Here is a 17,041-nt window from a genome sequence, read left to right as displayed (position 1 = left end):
GACGAGAAGCAAAACTATCTATCAATCGTGCACACACGAAAATATCAATGTATACTAAACATACCACCGTACTAATCTCGTGTTTTTATAATAGAAATTAATAGCTCATCAGTTATGAATAAAATTACTTGTTTTGATTCGGCGGCCGCCATATAAATTTAGTGGAAGCCGCCATGTAAATTATAGCAGTCACCAGATAAGGTTGCTCATTACACCAAACTTTGATTTAATGGCTCGTTAAAACACCTCTTATGAAACATGATTTCACCATTGAAAGAGTGATACAAGCTCTAAATTATTTTATATCAATTTTTTGATTTTTTTCTCGGAATGATTGAAAAAGGTGTTTTGTTTGTATTAATATGAAATTTTAATATCGACTTCGCTGTGATTCAATGCATGATATGGATATCTAAAAAAAACCAAAACATGCTCAGTTCTAAATATTTAAATGAAAAAAAAATTACTTGTGAAAATTGAAAACGTTATTTGTTAATAATTTTTATATCTACGGCTACAATCTTTTTAAAAAACGCCAATAGCACAGGCACTTGTTTCATACATGAGTCCCCCTTCCTTAATAATACCACAAGGTACCTAACTAGATTTCGGACACCTCTCGCTTCAAGTCTCATTTTACGATACTATTAGTTCGCTTTTCATCCTCATGTTTGTGATATAAGTCGCTTTAATAGACATTGTCCTTGCTGATATATCGTTTCCAGCACCTTACACGAAGCCCCATGTCTGTAAACTACTTGTTTATTCATCGATTCCTACCGTTTAATATTTTCAGACGATCCATCTACTACAACAACTTCCGGTCGTAAGATCAACATATTAGAATATAATTTGATTGGTTACTAAGTAAACTCACAAACTTGAAGGTAAACGTCATGTCGTTGACAACAACGCAACAGCTGATTTTCGACAAGGTGAAGAATGGCCATTCTATACTGGTTTTGAGGCAGAGCGGTACCGGTAAAAGTTATTTAATAAAGGAAATTGCTCGAGCATTGAGCTAATGAGATATGACCAAGTTGTTGCTGTTATGGATTATGGACACGGTTTTTCCATCGCGAATCAATGTGAGTTTACTTAGTAACCAATCAAATTACATTCTAATATGTTGATCAGCAAGGACAATGTCTATTAAAGCGACTTATATCACAAACATGAGGATGAATAGCGAACTAATCGTAAAATAAGACTTGAAGCGAGAGGTGTCCGAAATCTAGTTAGGTACCTTGTGGTATTATTAAGGAGGGGGGACTCATGTATGAAACAAGTGCCTGTGCACCTCTGTATCTTGTGACAGCACATGCTCAAAGTATTGATGTCGCTTCGGTAAAGAATCAAAGAACATGAATGCAGAATTTATTCCGTGCGTCCGTGACTTGTCCGTGTTTTGTACATGGCGGAGCATGTGATATTTGCAGTGTGTATACAGGCAAACTATTCCGTTTTTTTTTTTAAATTATTCCTTGACAACCCTGTTTTTTCAGAGGTTATTGAGCAGCACCGTCATAAGCTTTACCTCTGATTTTGTCAACAGACCATTCTCTTGCAAAAGTTCGACAATTTTGGTAAGATATTGCTGCTCCGTAGTATGTTCTAATTGAACAAAGTAAAGTTTTGGGGCATCTTCTTCCTTATGTCCTGAGTGCAGCAGCACCAGTCACAAGTCTTTTCTGTCAGAACTATGTCCATCGCGTTTCGCCGAATCCTAATACGGTTAGTTCGTACTTCCGCATCTCTCTGTAGCCACATGCGCCGTCTTGCCTGCTTCATACATGTACATGGTTCTCGAGTTCTGTGCTCCTCTGTTGGTTGCCCTGGTGGAGAAAATGGTGGTCGACCTTGTACCTTCCGGATCCCGGTTTTCACTAAACGGCATCATACTTCTTGATGAAGAACCATTTCTTCACAGGACAAATTAAGGTGTCTTTATTTCTCTTAGGCGTTTCTGTAGTTTAAATTTCTTTTACGAGGTCGGTAGCTGGCCCCACGCTCAACTCTCCTCCTTTCTCAGTCGGGTTTGGGACCATCCTTGGTGGTCTCCCTAAATAATATCTATTTCGGGAGATATTTCAAACTAATTCCAAAACATAACGCTGGACACATTTCATTTTACTCATATACATATATATATTAACTACACATTCTAGTGTTCAATAATATTTATATTCATTTATATTTTATTTATTTAAGCTGATTCAAAAACACTACGCTGCATACATTTCATTTTTACTCATATATCTGATAGCAAGACAACGTAATAATAACGACGTAAATCAAATAGTATATCGCAGAATAAAGTATTGGTCCTGTTGGGGCGTCTGATGTTTTGTTGTCACAGGGACGAGGGCAATAGCCATCTGTTTCAGACTTACAGGACAATGTCTGATCTATAAATAACTTGTCTCCGTATTCATTCAGTATATCTAGGATTACCCCATTTGACCAGCCAAATCCTTCCTATAGTAAAAACAGAAACAGCATTACAATTATATCTAGGAGAATCAGTGAAGTGTCGACCGTTAGGTACAGTTGATTCTATTTGAAAGTTCACAAGAACACCAGTTATTGATCCCTATTATAATTATGCCAAAAGAAAATTCACCGAATGCCCATTCAGTTGCTTCGCCAAAATAAAACTACAGCGAAATTAAAACTTAATCTCACTGCTAGAAAAGTCTTCATACCTGAACCTTGTATTCGCCTCCTCCACCTCCTTTTCCCGGTTTTATGGTGGAATACTGGAATATGTAATAAAAGATTACCAGGAATTGACCAAAAATGGACCCACTTCCTTTTCTGTTGTGATAAACATATGAAATCTTGAATCCATAATCATGCAACTAAACACAGTCGATGATACTCACCTTCTCATACATGTTTCTGCTGCGATTCCAAGCTATCCAGTTGTTATTTATCCATTTCTTGGCGAGATAAAATGCTTCCTTCTTCATTTCTTTATTTTGACTTTGATGCATTCCCCAAATTGCAACATGTTGTAATGGTGGCCACCCATTGGGGAAATCCCATTGCTGGCCAGTCGTGTCGAGGGAAGTTGGAAATCCTCCATCATAGTGTAAAACTCCTGAAGTCTGGAAGGAAACAAAAACATTTAAAATGTCCTGGCAGTAAAAACATACAATACCAAACATAGGAAACAAAGGAAAATTCCATCACAGAAACCATACTCACATAATCAGGCGAGCAGACGTGGTACCAAGAGCACTGTCTTGTTTCTCATTTATCTACATTTCTAATGTTTTTACTTCGATATCTTTACAAATTGAAATGTTCACCATTTCTTCATAAATGTGAACAATGTGCGTATGAATCTTCATAAATATAGTACGACTATTTTAAAGATTGGGAATTCCGACAGAAACGAAAGCAAGATGTAAATATGAAAAATAAATTTAATGTTTGAAAATACATGAGGGTATCAATAGCAACGCTTTATGCCAGCATACTTTTCATGAAACGCTAACGCGCTTGCGTAGTATACTGGCGTAAAACGTTGCAGTTCATGCCCTCATGTATATTCAAACATGAAATTTATTTCTAGCATCTGCAAGGAGAATTACATGAAGACACACAATGGATAGGGTGTACTACCAACCTGTAGATATCTGAGAACAGAGTCCTCCTTCTGAGGAGTGTCTCCACTCACACAAGACGCAAACAAAGGGAAGAGATTGGAGGCGTAGAAGTAATCACGGTGAGATTTCTTAGCAATGTTTAAGTCCTGCCATATTCCCCTGTTGGAGTTCCATAGTAGAGCATCCATTGCCTGCTCTCGCTTTAATCTTTTAGATGCGTATTCTTTCGACTTTTCTTCATTGCCTGAAACATGTGCATTAACATATACATGAATATGTATGAGGGTTACATGTCGTTTGATAATAACTTGTCAAACGTTGGAGAAAAACATACAAATGAAAAACAACTAACAAACAAAACAACCGACACTGTTGTAGTTCATGCGAGAAATTAAACCAGTGTCTAATTATCCTCAGTGGGTATTTGCTGCATCTTTTCGTTTGGGCTTTCCAGCAAATACTGCCTGAAAGGGACAGTATAGCTCATTTTGATGATTTTCTTTCGTTCCCCAAATCATCTTATTCATTTCTGATAATTTATAACAGATATATGAATGATATTTATCAACTTTGAAATGATTGCATGTTTGTCAAAAGTTGCACTAGGAGCCTATCTACTTATATAACAGATTGAATTTTTGTCCAGGAAGTAAAATTTCAGGGGCCGTAATTTGAAAATTATAATTGTTTTAACTCGGAAATAAATGTATAGAGTTATCATCATTTAAAGGAAATGAACTTGCACGAGTCATTTGGACTCATTTCATTGATTTAAAAATGTTTTGAAGAAAATGACCTTTACTATCCCTTTAATTAAGTATATTCATTTCAGACCTAAGGATAATATTTAACTTTTCCATGTACCTGTAAGATTGAAGAACTCGGATAATATATGTTCACTCATACAAAGGATGCTGTTCAAATCAACAGGTAGAATATTTGTTGTTCTTATTGTGTCAAGGGTCAAATTGGCACCAGGTTCTCGCGAGAACCAACGAGATGAAAAATCCCAACCAGATTCAGCCGCTGAAACGATATCTTTGTGCAACTGGCGTTTAGAGATTGTGTCTGAAATATATAAAATTTATTTTCGATGACGGTGGAATTTTCGCTACGCCGTCATACGCTACACAGTTTATTTGACGTAAATTTAAGAACACTGTACATGGTGTATATACACATATAAATGTGTATCTAAATAATTCATAATTTAATGCTGATAATGTATATTATAGATTTGTCCAATGATACACAAGTTCGCACGTACATCCCTTACCATTAGCCCCGGAAACGGTGTCTAAATCTTCAGCATATGACTCAGGCCTGTACAGAAAGCATATAATGATCAATTTACAGTAGTAAAAACATCTTATAATATATTAATATCTACAAATTAACAAAAAATGTGATCTGCGTTACCTTGGAGAATTTACAGGCGATGCATATCTGTTCAGCACGTGAATGATGTCATTGTGATTAATGGCGACTGATCTATTAGCCATCCAGAACTTGTACTCGGTTTCCATGGCTTGTAAGTTGTTCTGTATGAAGGTTAGATTGCCAGTGGCTTTGTAGTAGTCGTACATCATTGGAATAAAAAATGGGGGCTGTGATCGTCGTGTGTAGTAAATCCGACCTCCATTCGGAATCAAACCAAATCTGTCAAGCCAAACGACCATAAACTCGGAGTGTGTCTCTTTACAGTTTCTAGTTTTACCTCGCCTAAACCTCTTTACAGTTTCTAGTTTTACCTCGCCTGAACCTCTTTACAGTTCCTAGTTTTACCTCGCCTGAACCTCTTTACAGTTTCTAGTTTTACCTGAACCGAAATATATGGTTTTAAGGACATACGTAACGTTTCTGACATTTTCTCAAAGATTGTTTTTGATCTCCTCGATATGAAGAGTATGATTTCCGAAATAGGTCTTAATTCTATATATACAAGTTACTGACTTTACATTTTTACATGCAACAACTATCAAAATATGCTAAATCAGACATATTAATATACCCCAAGATTTCTTGTAGAAACGAGAAAAACGCAAGTGAATAGTACCTGAAATGTCACAAAAATTATATATGCTGTCTGGCGTGTTTCATACCAATTGTTAGATCGTTCTTAACACACTGATTTTGACTACGGATAACTCCTTTTACCTGATCAAGATCTAGAGCTCACGGCGGGTATGACCGGTCGACAGGAGATGCTTACTCTTCCTAGGTACCTGATCCCACCTCTGGTGTGTCCAGGGATCCGTGTTTGCCCAATTATCTATTTTGAATTATGGGATTTATGAGACTGATCACTGTTCGTTATCTTCACATTTCATTGAGAAACGTCGCGTATGTCCTCAAAATTTTAGCTGAAATACCACTAGAATTCTTCAAGGGTTTAAATTCATCCAATTGTAGTATAGCGATAAAGATTTACCCATATTCTGGTCCCTTAGGGTACAAAGTTGTAGAATTTTACGAAAAGAAATTCAGTTAAAGACAAGGTAATAATGAATAGTCTTTGTGTGAAGCTTCAATAACAATTCTCATAGCAAAAGTTACTAATATTGATTTTTCTTATCACATTTATGAAAAAGTGAAGATACCGAAAATTTATCAATCTCACAAACCCAATAAAGAAATCACAAGTGCTTAGGAGAAATAAGCATCCACGTGCACTGTTGAACGGTCACACCCGACATGAGCACCATATCTTTATCAGTAAACGGAGTAATCCGCTGTTAAAATCAGTATGTAAAGAACAGTCTAATAATTGGTATTAAACAAGTCAGACAGCATTTGACCCAATGACAGCATGTATTTGTAAATTATATAATTATAACGACCATACAATTCACGAAATGTTGACTTTTAAACGAGATTTGTTGAAACCACTGTTTGCAGCATCAAATACACTGCCTCGAGTTTTTGGGGTAAAATTAGTATACGTAGAACATGCTCTCATGTATCGAATCAGTTGAGAGACATAAATAGCATATGCAGGTGACAATGACACATTGCTGCAGAAATATAGGAAATTGACGATGAAAAACCTAAAGTCAACCCGTTTGTCATAAAGTTGAGTTGTTAGTTTGCCGTCAATATCTGTGTTCAATAAAATATCCACCTATGAAGCAGATGTGGAAGACTCTGCGTGATATACTTTTTTTCTTCAGATTGACAGCAAGTCTAAAGCTGACACTCTGATATTGTTACTACTGTTGGTTTTGACATTCTATCAAGTTTTAATGCATAGGTTTAACACACACATACAAGAAATTCAAATTACAATGAAAAGGATAATTGATATTTAAACGCCATTTAATCGACATACAATATACTTACTTTTGAATCATTAATACAAAATTTTCCAGCATGCCTTTCACGGTGTCTGTCATTTCACACAATAATAGACCCTTTATCACCCAGTAGGTGTCCCTGCAAACCACCAGTGATGGGTTGAAATTAACAATAAACAATTACAGAGCAAGAAAAAGAATTTGTCCTGCCAATTTTCGAACATTTTTACTTGTTGGCGTCAACTTACATCAATATACTTTCCAGTTGACCGTCATTTGGTAGAATTTCAAAAAACCCATTAATTTCTTATCTAAATGACAAATATTTTTATTGTTCTTACCAATAATAAGTTTCCCTGAATCTGCCCCCAGGTACAATAAAGGGGTGAGGTAGGTAGACCAGAGAGTAGCGTTCTTGGTGATGGTTAACATCTGATTTGATCTGAAATCAGGACATAGATTCAGTTAAGTACAATGTATATTACATTCGTACAGCACACTGCTAATATTTAAATGTTACTATAATAAGAAATTAACTGCCGAGAAATGACCAGCACTTTATGACACACTGACCTTGCGCCCCAAGTCTCTCCAGATTCGACACAGATCCCAGGCATAGTCTCTCAGGGCAGGGTCCATAATGCGATTCACAAAAGACGGCCTACAAGATTCTATTGCTTAATCACATAAAACTTTATCTGTCTGCAAACCCCTTATTAGGATTGCCTAAATAATTTCTATGTTTAAAATGTTTTATTACTCAAGACTCAAAATAAACATGTTCCTCTAGACCCTAATCAAATGTTTTAAAAATAATGAATGTACAACACGGTTTGTGACACAACATATATGAGTGAATATCAATGGAGTTTTTAAATAAATTCTGTGTGTTAAAGTACGCTTGTTAGATCTATTATTACAGCTTATCAATATACTTGGTCTACAGAATATATTATCCTTACAGTCACGCTCATTTTTATACAAAGGCGAAAAAATCCGAGACAACAAAGATAAAATATAATCAAGGGCCCCAGAGTCGACTCGATTTTCAACAAGAAGTGGTGGTGGTGGTACCACGGTGGGGTATTCAGCACCGTTGTATGAGCTTTAATTCTGAACGTACATGCATAAATATTATGTTTAACTAGATATTTATGGAATTTCAACGTCACAAACTAGTAATACAACACGTCGGCTTGAGGAATTTACCCATAAAAGCTTCAAAAGTTGTGTGAACATAAAAGTTCAAGATCAAGGTACCCAGCACATCTACATGAGATGATCACTTATCAGTACATGTCAAATATCAAAAAGCATACCGCAAAAGACAAAACAATAATAACTCGGACACAATTTGTAGCAGGTAACAAATTATGATAACGAATTCGATTTTCAAAAAAAAAAAAAAAAAAAAAAAAAAAATGCAAAACGGACTTATCCAATATATTTTGTATTCGAATGATACATGACTCGTATATCTTTTACATTATGCACATATGACACACTACCTTAACATCAACACTGTGTTACGTACACTAAATTTCAACATGTAAAATACAGAAAAAGAATAGATTTTTTAAAATGATAAAAAGAGAGAGTCAGAGAATAAATGGAAGCTATCTCAATGAAACAATGGTTTCACTTACAGTCTCGGTAAGTCTTCCGGTTCCCACGACTGGAATTCCTCGCCAGGACCGGAAAAATAGTCTGCCACAAATTTCCTGGCTTGGGCCTCCCCCATTGGCTTTGGTATGGCATTGAATGCTGATAGTACTGCATCTAGCTCAAAAAACACGGAACAATAATTTGATGGTTTTCACAAATATGCTTTTTTTGAAATATCTATATATAGGCTCTAGGTTATAAACCATCAAATTATGAGGGAACTCTATCGGGAAAGATTGCTCCTTTGAACTATATTTTCGATAAAATCAGTGGCGTAGGAAAATATCAACATGATTAAAAATGAAAAGTCATTATTTTTGTTTCCAGTAGAATAAAAATTACTGGAAAAAGTTTAAATAAGCAAAATTAATAAATATAGAAAATCTGCATGATAGCTTGAAATATAAGAACTGTCTATTCACTCTGAAGAGTAATATATATATACCCATCTCTCTCTCTATCTGCTCCTTCGATCGATCGATCGATCGAGAGAGATTAATTCTGTAAAAAGGAAACCCGCAAAGTCTGAATATTCTTTGTATCAATCATTTGATTAACTATTTAAAAATAATGACTAAAACACCATTTAGTTACATAGTAAAAATAAATATCATAGCTTAAGATTCAGACAGATGTAGGGCTGGTGCTTGACATAATTATTCCGGTTTTTTGTTCGTTTTAAAATTTCTTTGGTCTTTACAATAATGTTGTTGTTTATTAGTCAAAAGCAAATACAGATTATAGACATAGTATACAATGTAATACATCTAAAATCATATAAAGGTCAAGAAAGAATAGAAATTGTGCTTATACATTGGTATTTCTAATTTCAAAGGAATTCTTAATAAATTTACCCAAGTTACATAATTCCTTTACATTCTGTGTCGATAAAAGTTTAATTAATTTAAGACAGAGGGTCTGATATAATAATACTTTTTCAAAATTTTTATTTTTAAATGACTGTAATAGGTACACTTAAAGAAAAAATAGTGATGTACCGATTGTCGCCGACTTTCGATTGTCGGTCGCTATAACTGAAACGATGTGAATAATCGATTGTCATTTTGAAAATCGAAAATCGCCGACGTCGGTATTTTTGTTTTGTTTTGATAATACGAATATTCCTGCAGCGACTTATCTAAAATCAAAAAATGGCTGACGAAGCTGAATCATCCGATAAGATTGAATATTGTTTAACGTTTCTCTTGAGAATCTTTCACACACATGGAGACGTCACCATTGCCGGTAAAGGCCTGCAAAATTTAGGCCTATGCTCGGCGCTTATAGTCTTGAACAGGGAGGGATCTTTATCGTGCCACACCTGTTGTGACACGGGGCCTCGGATTTTGCCTCTTACAACAAACAAGGGGTAATGAGGCTCTATTTCAACCCGGATCCCATAAGAACAACAAAAGTCGAGAGATCTACCCCTATCCCGGGAAAATCAAATCGAAAGTATGGGATAATTAACTTCAAATATCTAATAATGATTTTGGACGTCTCCATATGAGTGAAAAATTCTCGAGAGAGACGTTAAACAAGATACAATCAATCTAATTATTTTATTCTAAATAACCTAATATCTAGGGTAAAACATAAAGTAAATTTAATATATTTATGCCATAAATTTGAAATCATTAAAATTCGATTATTTTTCGATTAATCAATCGAAAAGGTACATCCGATTAATCCGATCATCGATTAATTTTATTTTCCCGATTGCCCATCACGAGAAAAAAATGAAACTCATCTTCTACATCTAAGGTACCTGTACATAAAGGACACAAACGCCTTTCTAAAGGAACATTTTTGTATCTACCGGTTTCAATAACTAACTAGTGAGACGATAATCTTAACTTGTAAACATATAAACTTTTTATACTGCATAGGGATTCTTTTGGTTAAGTAGGATTGCAAAGTAAAATGGTCAATCAAATGTTTATAAATTCTACATTTTGAGGAAGAGTTGATTTCAGAAAGTATTGTTTGTTTACAATTATCAAAAATACGTTGCTTAGCAACTGCAAACATGTATTGTGGCTTCAAAGTACACTGATTTAACCATAGGTTCATCAATCCAACATTTGACAAAATACCTTTAACATTTACTACCCAATTTTTACAGTTTTGTTTACTACTCATTTCATCACACATATAGTCATCACATGATTTCAAGATACAATTTTTGTTGACAAAAGCTTTAACCAATATTTTTAAAATTCTTAATTTCCTCACACATTGCAATGGTAATCTACCCAATTCACAATGAATCATTACATTAGGAGTAGCACTTTTCACACCCAGTATGCCTTTACAAAAATCCATAATTTGCAATGCTTCCAGAATCCTATATATGTATCAAATAAGAATATTAGTAATGGTAGGGGGGGTCTTAGTTTAAACAATATTTTATTCATAAATAAATTGATAATAATGTTTACAAACAATTTCTTGTAATAGATTGAGAAACAAACCAAAATGCTTATATTAATCTCGCTCTCGTTATGTTACAAGTGATAGAAAATTCTAAGTATAATAATAAGTCATATACCAATTATTACCATAATACATGAAAAAAAGGGGGAAAAAATAAAGAAAAGCTGGAAATGAGTATTGAAAGATGATGTTTATGCATAATAAGTGTCGACACAGATCAAATGAATATAAACTATATAGACATTGTTGAAATAATATATTGTCGTGTTATACCATATAGATATAAGTAAACAAACAGGTTTTCTACTTATTACAACCCTGGTGCACTTAGGTATATCCTATATACACTATAACAATAATAGATTTAGCAGAACAACATTCACAGGTGGGCTCAGAACCTTTTACCGTCAACAAGAAATTTCTGAACTAAATAAAAATGTTGTTTTCACTTTCATATAAATCGTCCTTACCGTACATAACAATAATTCTACATTAAGTGAATATGGCAGTGTGAGGATTGTGTTGGTCCCAACTCTGGAGTATATACTACAGCGTAAAAGAAAATGAAAAGTACTTTCAACTTCTCCACAAATACAGAGAGCTGAACTGCATAATTTTCTTTGAAACATGAAAATTAAGAGCACTACATCCTAATTTTAATTTTGCATGTTTGTCCGATTCTGGTTCTTAAGTAAGAATAATTTGGATATTTCTTAAAGCGAGATTGAACGATTCGATGAAGTGCATTCCATTTCCTTATTATAGCTGGAAAAAATGAATTAGAGTATAGCTTGGTTCTAGAGTTGGTTTCCTGCAGTGAACTAGTTGCTCTTGTGTTGTAATTATGACCATGATTTCTTGGACTGGATGATGTTGGTTAAGATAATTGGGAATCAGATTATGGTACATCTTGAGGAGGATGCTTTTCTCTACGCTTTAACAATGGTTCACATAGAGCTTCCTTACATAGAAGATGCCTGGATGCCAGTCTATTACCCCCCCCCCCCCCCCCCCCCCGTAACTATTCTGGCTGCTTTTCACTGAACATTTTCAATTTTCTTGACTAAACATTCTGGTATTCTAGGACAGGTCTTGCAAATAAAATATATATTTCTCTTTATAGGGGGTCTTGTCTATACTGTGTTTCAATATATTACATTTGTACATAATTATTTCGTTTCGTTGTATCGATTTTGCATTATCGATACATCTGCTAAGTTGTGTAAAATTAAAACAACTTGTTTCGTGTATCATTAGTACGGAAGCCGATATGTGCCAGGGTATAGAATTAATATTTATTTAACTGGCGGCCGCCACTTAATTTAACTGGCGGCCGCCACTTATTATATGGCGGCCGCCATATAAATTAACTGGCGGCCGCCAGTTATTTTATCTGGTGGCCGCCACTTAATTCATATATGGCGGCTGCCAATTGCAAAAACAATGTAATTCGTATCACTGAGTGATTATTTTGGAAAGATTTAGAATAGTACGCAAACACACAGTGTCGTTTTTCAAAGTGTATAGGGACAGTCGGAGGAGAAATTGTCTTCTACAATTGTTGACAAGCAGAAAAGGAACCTAAAATTTCTCTTTTGTCCAAACTTCGTACTCCTAAATTGGAGGGAGAGGGCTCCGTTCATTCTTCAATTGATCAGTTCATTCATTATTAGATTTTACCATTCATTACTACCACCAAGAGTGGGGTGGGGGCCAATCCGCCGATTAATCTTACTTCACATGTGAAAATAATTATAGTTTGCATGTGAAAATAATAGAAATTGAACGTTGTCAAAAAAATGGAGGGTCATTTTGAGAGAGAGAAAGAGAGAGGAATTGAATAACTGGTGACAGCCATATAAATGATTTAATCTGAGTGGCGGCCGCCATATAAATTAAGTGGCGACCGCCATATAAAATAACTGGCGGCCGCCACATAAATTAACTCGCGGCTGTCAGAAAATAAGCGGCGGTCGCCAGTTAAATTAAGTGGCGGTCGCCACATAAATTAAGTGGCGGCCGCCAGATAAATCAAGTGGCGGCCGCCAGTTAATTTATATGGCGGCCGCCAGATAATAAGTGGCGGCCGCCAGATCATAAATGGCGGCCGCCAGATCATAAGTGGCGGCCGCCAGATAATAAGTGGTGGCCGCCAGTTAAATCAAGTGGCGGCAGCCAGTTAAATAAATATTAATTCTATACCCTGGCACCTATCGGCTTCCGTACATTAGTAGGAAAACGGAAACAGGAAGAAACACAACTAGTAGATTATGATGTACACACTCCAATGCGACGCTTCGTTGATGAAAGGTCTTTTATGAACAAATATGATGCAATCTGAATATATTATTTATACGTACTTCTTTACCACTGTAAAGTCTGTGGTCATAGGTGCAAATCCCCCAAAACGTTAAAACAACAAATCCCACTCATAATTTACATTTCTTACACATTCCATCCTTGGAAAAAATGAGAATGACGGATTGAGAGTGCGTTTGTTACCTGGTGACTCTCGTAAGCTCATGTCCACAAACGTTTTGGAATCTGGAAACAGTCTCAGTCTCTGAATCGTATCCAGGAGCTCTCCATGACAGAAAATGGGGCTTGTGGAGAAAAGAAAACCAAAATAAAGAAACGGACTCTGCATGATAGGCGAGTCCTCATATCTAGATTTTGCAATTTGTAGCTTCTTGTGTCAATCCAAAAAGTCAGAGATTGAATACAAGAGAATGCATTGGTACAGCAAACGTTTGTTATTGACAAAATATTGATTGAATATGTGCATGTGTTGTATACAGCATCAATTATATGATGGCGCCATTACTATTCGTACTAAAACCTTGCTGAGAAGACTTACCTATTGCAAGCGGGAATAAGATAGTCTGCCTGGATAGTGTTGAAACAAAGAACAAGATGGAGTAAAATTGCAAATTCGCCCACCATGATTATAACGTAATAAAAGTTGTGGAGGCATCCCGTACTGTCGAAATCTAGCGACCAAGGAATGTTTACTACAATGAGGACGGTATAAAACACGTAACGGAGACCTTATCTGTTCTTCAACTATGTAAACCACTTCTAATTAAACACTTCAAATTAAACAATTAATTTATTCATACAACAAACATAAAAATAAATACCACTACATACACACTTCACATCCAATTATAACGTACAAACAAAAATATTTCAAGTTACATGTAGCCCAAAACCTGTCACAACTTGTTTATGGCAAGGACGAATTCACCGGGTTCAACGCAGCATTGGTGGTTTCGGTTTTGTTGGAATGTGGTTTTGGTTGTTGTATAGAAATCGCAATGGGGGTGAGTATTTTATATTTTAAAAAAGCCCTTAATTCAACAAATATCTGGAAACAATGTGTCCACGAGTTACCGGGTAGTGTAGTCTTTCTACTGAGGCAACTCAATGACTGAATAAATATATACATGTATATTGCATATGTATCACTGCCGTTTAATTGGAGATCATTCGTAGACAGTTGGGAGATATCCCCGCCATTTGCAATAATATTTTATTTTCTCATTTCAGAAATCATGTTACTGTCGCTATTGATAATTTGGTAGGATTTGCAAATCTTGGATACAATATCTAGCCACTTAAAACTGTTTATACGTACTTAATATACGATTTATAGGGTCATATTTCTCTAAAACACCCTGTTGAAGCGTGGGTTCGGTTTCCAGTCAGTGGGGGAGGGGGGGGGGGAGTGGTGACACCTTTGATGTTCTATAGTAATTATACCTAACCATTTAATGAATGAATTGAATTTTGAAAATGGATTATATATATAGGATCTCCCATGGTTTGGGTTTGGATATGATGATTATCCAACTCGTTGTGTGTTTTCTATCCCCGAACCATGGGAGATTCTTTTTACCCCATATCTTACCCTAACAGACTATTGAATTTGCATTTCCAACATATTCTCTTCTGTTTACCTCAACCCGAACAACATTCGTAATGTTAACGTTACGCCACTACAAATAGTTCGTTGGGAAATATAAATAGAAATGAATATCGACTGGACATCACAATGTTTAATTCATAAAAGATCATTTTAAATGAGAAATCTGTGTCATAGATGACGCGTGATCTTTTTCTAATTATTATTTGTTGTAGTCGCAAATGTGAATGTTGGCGATGAATTTTCCACCATGTATATTATCATTCAGAGAATTTTTATGTTTCCTGTAACAGGGAGGGTCGTGGAGCTTTCATTGTCAGATGTGCTTGTGTTTCTCACATCTGTATTTGTGATGCAATCATTTTGTGTGCAGCTGAATGTGGCGTATCCCGGGTTCATTTGATGCATGGAGTTAAGGGGTAAATATGTGATAAAATAATCGCTTCCTAATGTGAACTATCGGGTTTTCTAACACTCAGAAAGATTAACACAGTACGTCATTTAGTTCTGAAGGGAGGGGGGTGTTCAATAGACCGGTTTGCATTTTGAGTTTTTTCATTCAATGTAGTTTTGTTTCCTTAATCATTGAAAACAAATTACGATCAGGGGGTGTATGTAACACCGAGCTGCAGGCTGTTTAATTTTTTCAAGACGATAACTAGGCTAGATAATGAAAATGACAGACCTGTTCCCTCGATCTTAACTAATTACTTTAGATATAAATTCATTCTTTTCAAATTGTGAAAAATTTAACAAGACCTGTGCCACTTCCATCCATTTTTACAATTACAGGGGAATTTTGTCACCCTGATCCAGTTCCTTTTCACATTACGTCACGCGGCGTTAGAATACACACTGTGGGATACGAAGAATATCGCATGCGTGACATCCACTTGATAAAGGAGTAAATATGTGATAAATACACATACATACACTGCGGGGTTTGTAGTATGTATAAACTTTATAATGAAAAACATATTCATCATGTAACTAGCGTACTGTTTTTAATCTAGATCCGGAGAGAGAGAGAGAGAGAGAGAGAGAGAGAGAGAGAGAGAGAGAGAGAGAGAGAGAGAGAGAGAGAGAGAGAGATTCCAGTTGTGAAGAAATCCTTCTACATGTAATGAGAATGAAATAGCTTTTCATTGATATTTGTTTAAATACCTTGTGCAGTGTGTTCAAATGCGTACTAATGGTAGCCAGTGGTTGATTAAGCTATTCCCAAGTATTGAATGGCTGATATAATGACTAGTCCCTCTGATGAGCTGTACAGCTTAAATCAATAAAGAACTTGAAATTGAATATCCTTCATACATGAATCAGACGAGAATGAGAAGACTAAAGGCATTTAGTTTATTTGAAATTCATTGACTCAAAGAACAGGGACTATTATCTATATTTTGAATCTAACTTTAAATTAAAATGTCATTATATAAATATTTCATGTATTTGAGAGTAACATTGAAAATTTTCACCCCGAGAAAATCATTGTCAACCGAGGCGTAGCCGACAATGGTTTCTCGAGGGGTGAAAATTTCAATGTTACCTTCAACTACATGCAATATTTGTTTTAGAGGGCGAAGCTCTCCCTATTGGTAACACGTATATACATGTTTAAAAGGAAAATAATGAAAATAATGAAAAATTAAACCATACCTATGGAACTTGAAAAGTTTGGTACCAATGGTGTCGATTCAAATATTAGCGCGTGGACATGTATTCCTCCATTTTGAATCTCGTCTACCCTAGTTCACGTCGTTCTGAGATGTTACATAAAATCCGTAAAAGCATGTAAATCTTATTTTCTTAATCATATATAATCACTCCACGATTAACGCCATGTTTTTTGTTGTGGTTCAAACGCTATGTTTGTAAATTTGCTAAATAACGACGCTGAATATGACGTCACAAGGTACTGTTTACATTGATTGCGTTATATTTCCCGCGTTCAATATATAGGCGGATCAAATGTCCAAAATTAGGAGGCTTTGATACAGCTCCGTCCGCGTGCTAACCTCGGGTTGCTTTTGTCCTGTTTTGGATATAGATACTAATGCCCAAACTTTTTTGCTTCGCCCTCAAACACGGTCACGCCGTAAAACATATTA

The 17,041-nt window shown here is 35.5% G+C and overlaps 1 protein-coding gene across 2 annotated transcripts; it reads right to left on the bottom strand.

Moving 5' to 3' along the window:
* Positions 1–2,114: 2,114 nt before the first annotated feature.
* On the bottom strand, positions 2,115–14,221 carry LOC125681166 (trehalase-like). Of its 2 annotated transcripts, none has more exons than XM_048921120.2 (13): positions 13,866–14,221; positions 13,511–13,611; positions 8,554–8,686; positions 7,481–7,568; positions 7,249–7,349; positions 6,954–7,046; positions 5,034–5,273; positions 4,891–4,937; positions 4,479–4,682; positions 3,635–3,858; positions 2,886–3,110; positions 2,706–2,759; positions 2,115–2,478 (listed from the first exon to the last, which is right to left on the bottom strand). In XM_048921120.2, the coding sequence occupies exons 1-13, from the start codon at positions 13,949–13,951 to the stop codon at positions 2,248–2,250; spliced, it is 1,827 nt and encodes a 608-aa protein (XP_048777077.2). In that variant the 5' UTR covers positions 13,952–14,221; the 3' UTR covers positions 2,115–2,247. The 2 variants fall into 2 exon arrangements, with proteins under 2 accessions (XP_048777077.2, XP_048777076.2); XM_048921119.2 differs by having other exon boundaries at positions 4,882–4,937; positions 13,866–14,044.
* Between the last annotated feature and the right edge of the window lie 2,820 nt (positions 14,222–17,041).

This window comes from Ostrea edulis, chromosome 2, assembly GCF_947568905.1.
Source record: "Ostrea edulis chromosome 2, xbOstEdul1.1, whole genome shotgun sequence".
Lineage (NCBI taxonomy): Eukaryota > Metazoa > Mollusca > Bivalvia > Ostreida > Ostreidae > Ostrea > Ostrea edulis.
This window is presented reverse-complemented; position numbering and strand designations above follow the sequence as displayed.

What these genes read in the sequence shown, in the direction of transcription:
- LOC125681166 (XM_048921119.2), bottom strand. Translation starts at nt 13,951, where the DNA reads ATGGTGGGCGAATTTGCAATTTTACTCCATCTTGTTCTTTGTTTCAAC. An exon ending in TCGCCTGTAAATTCTCCAAG is followed by an intron (nt 4,938 to 5,033) that starts GTAACGCAGATC and finishes CTTTCTGTACAG; the next exon opens with GCCTGAGTCATATGCTGAAG. An exon ending in GCAGAAACATGTATGAGAAG is followed by an intron (nt 2,760 to 2,885) that starts GTGAGTATCATC and finishes TACATATTCCAG; the next exon opens with TATTCCACCATAAAACCGGG.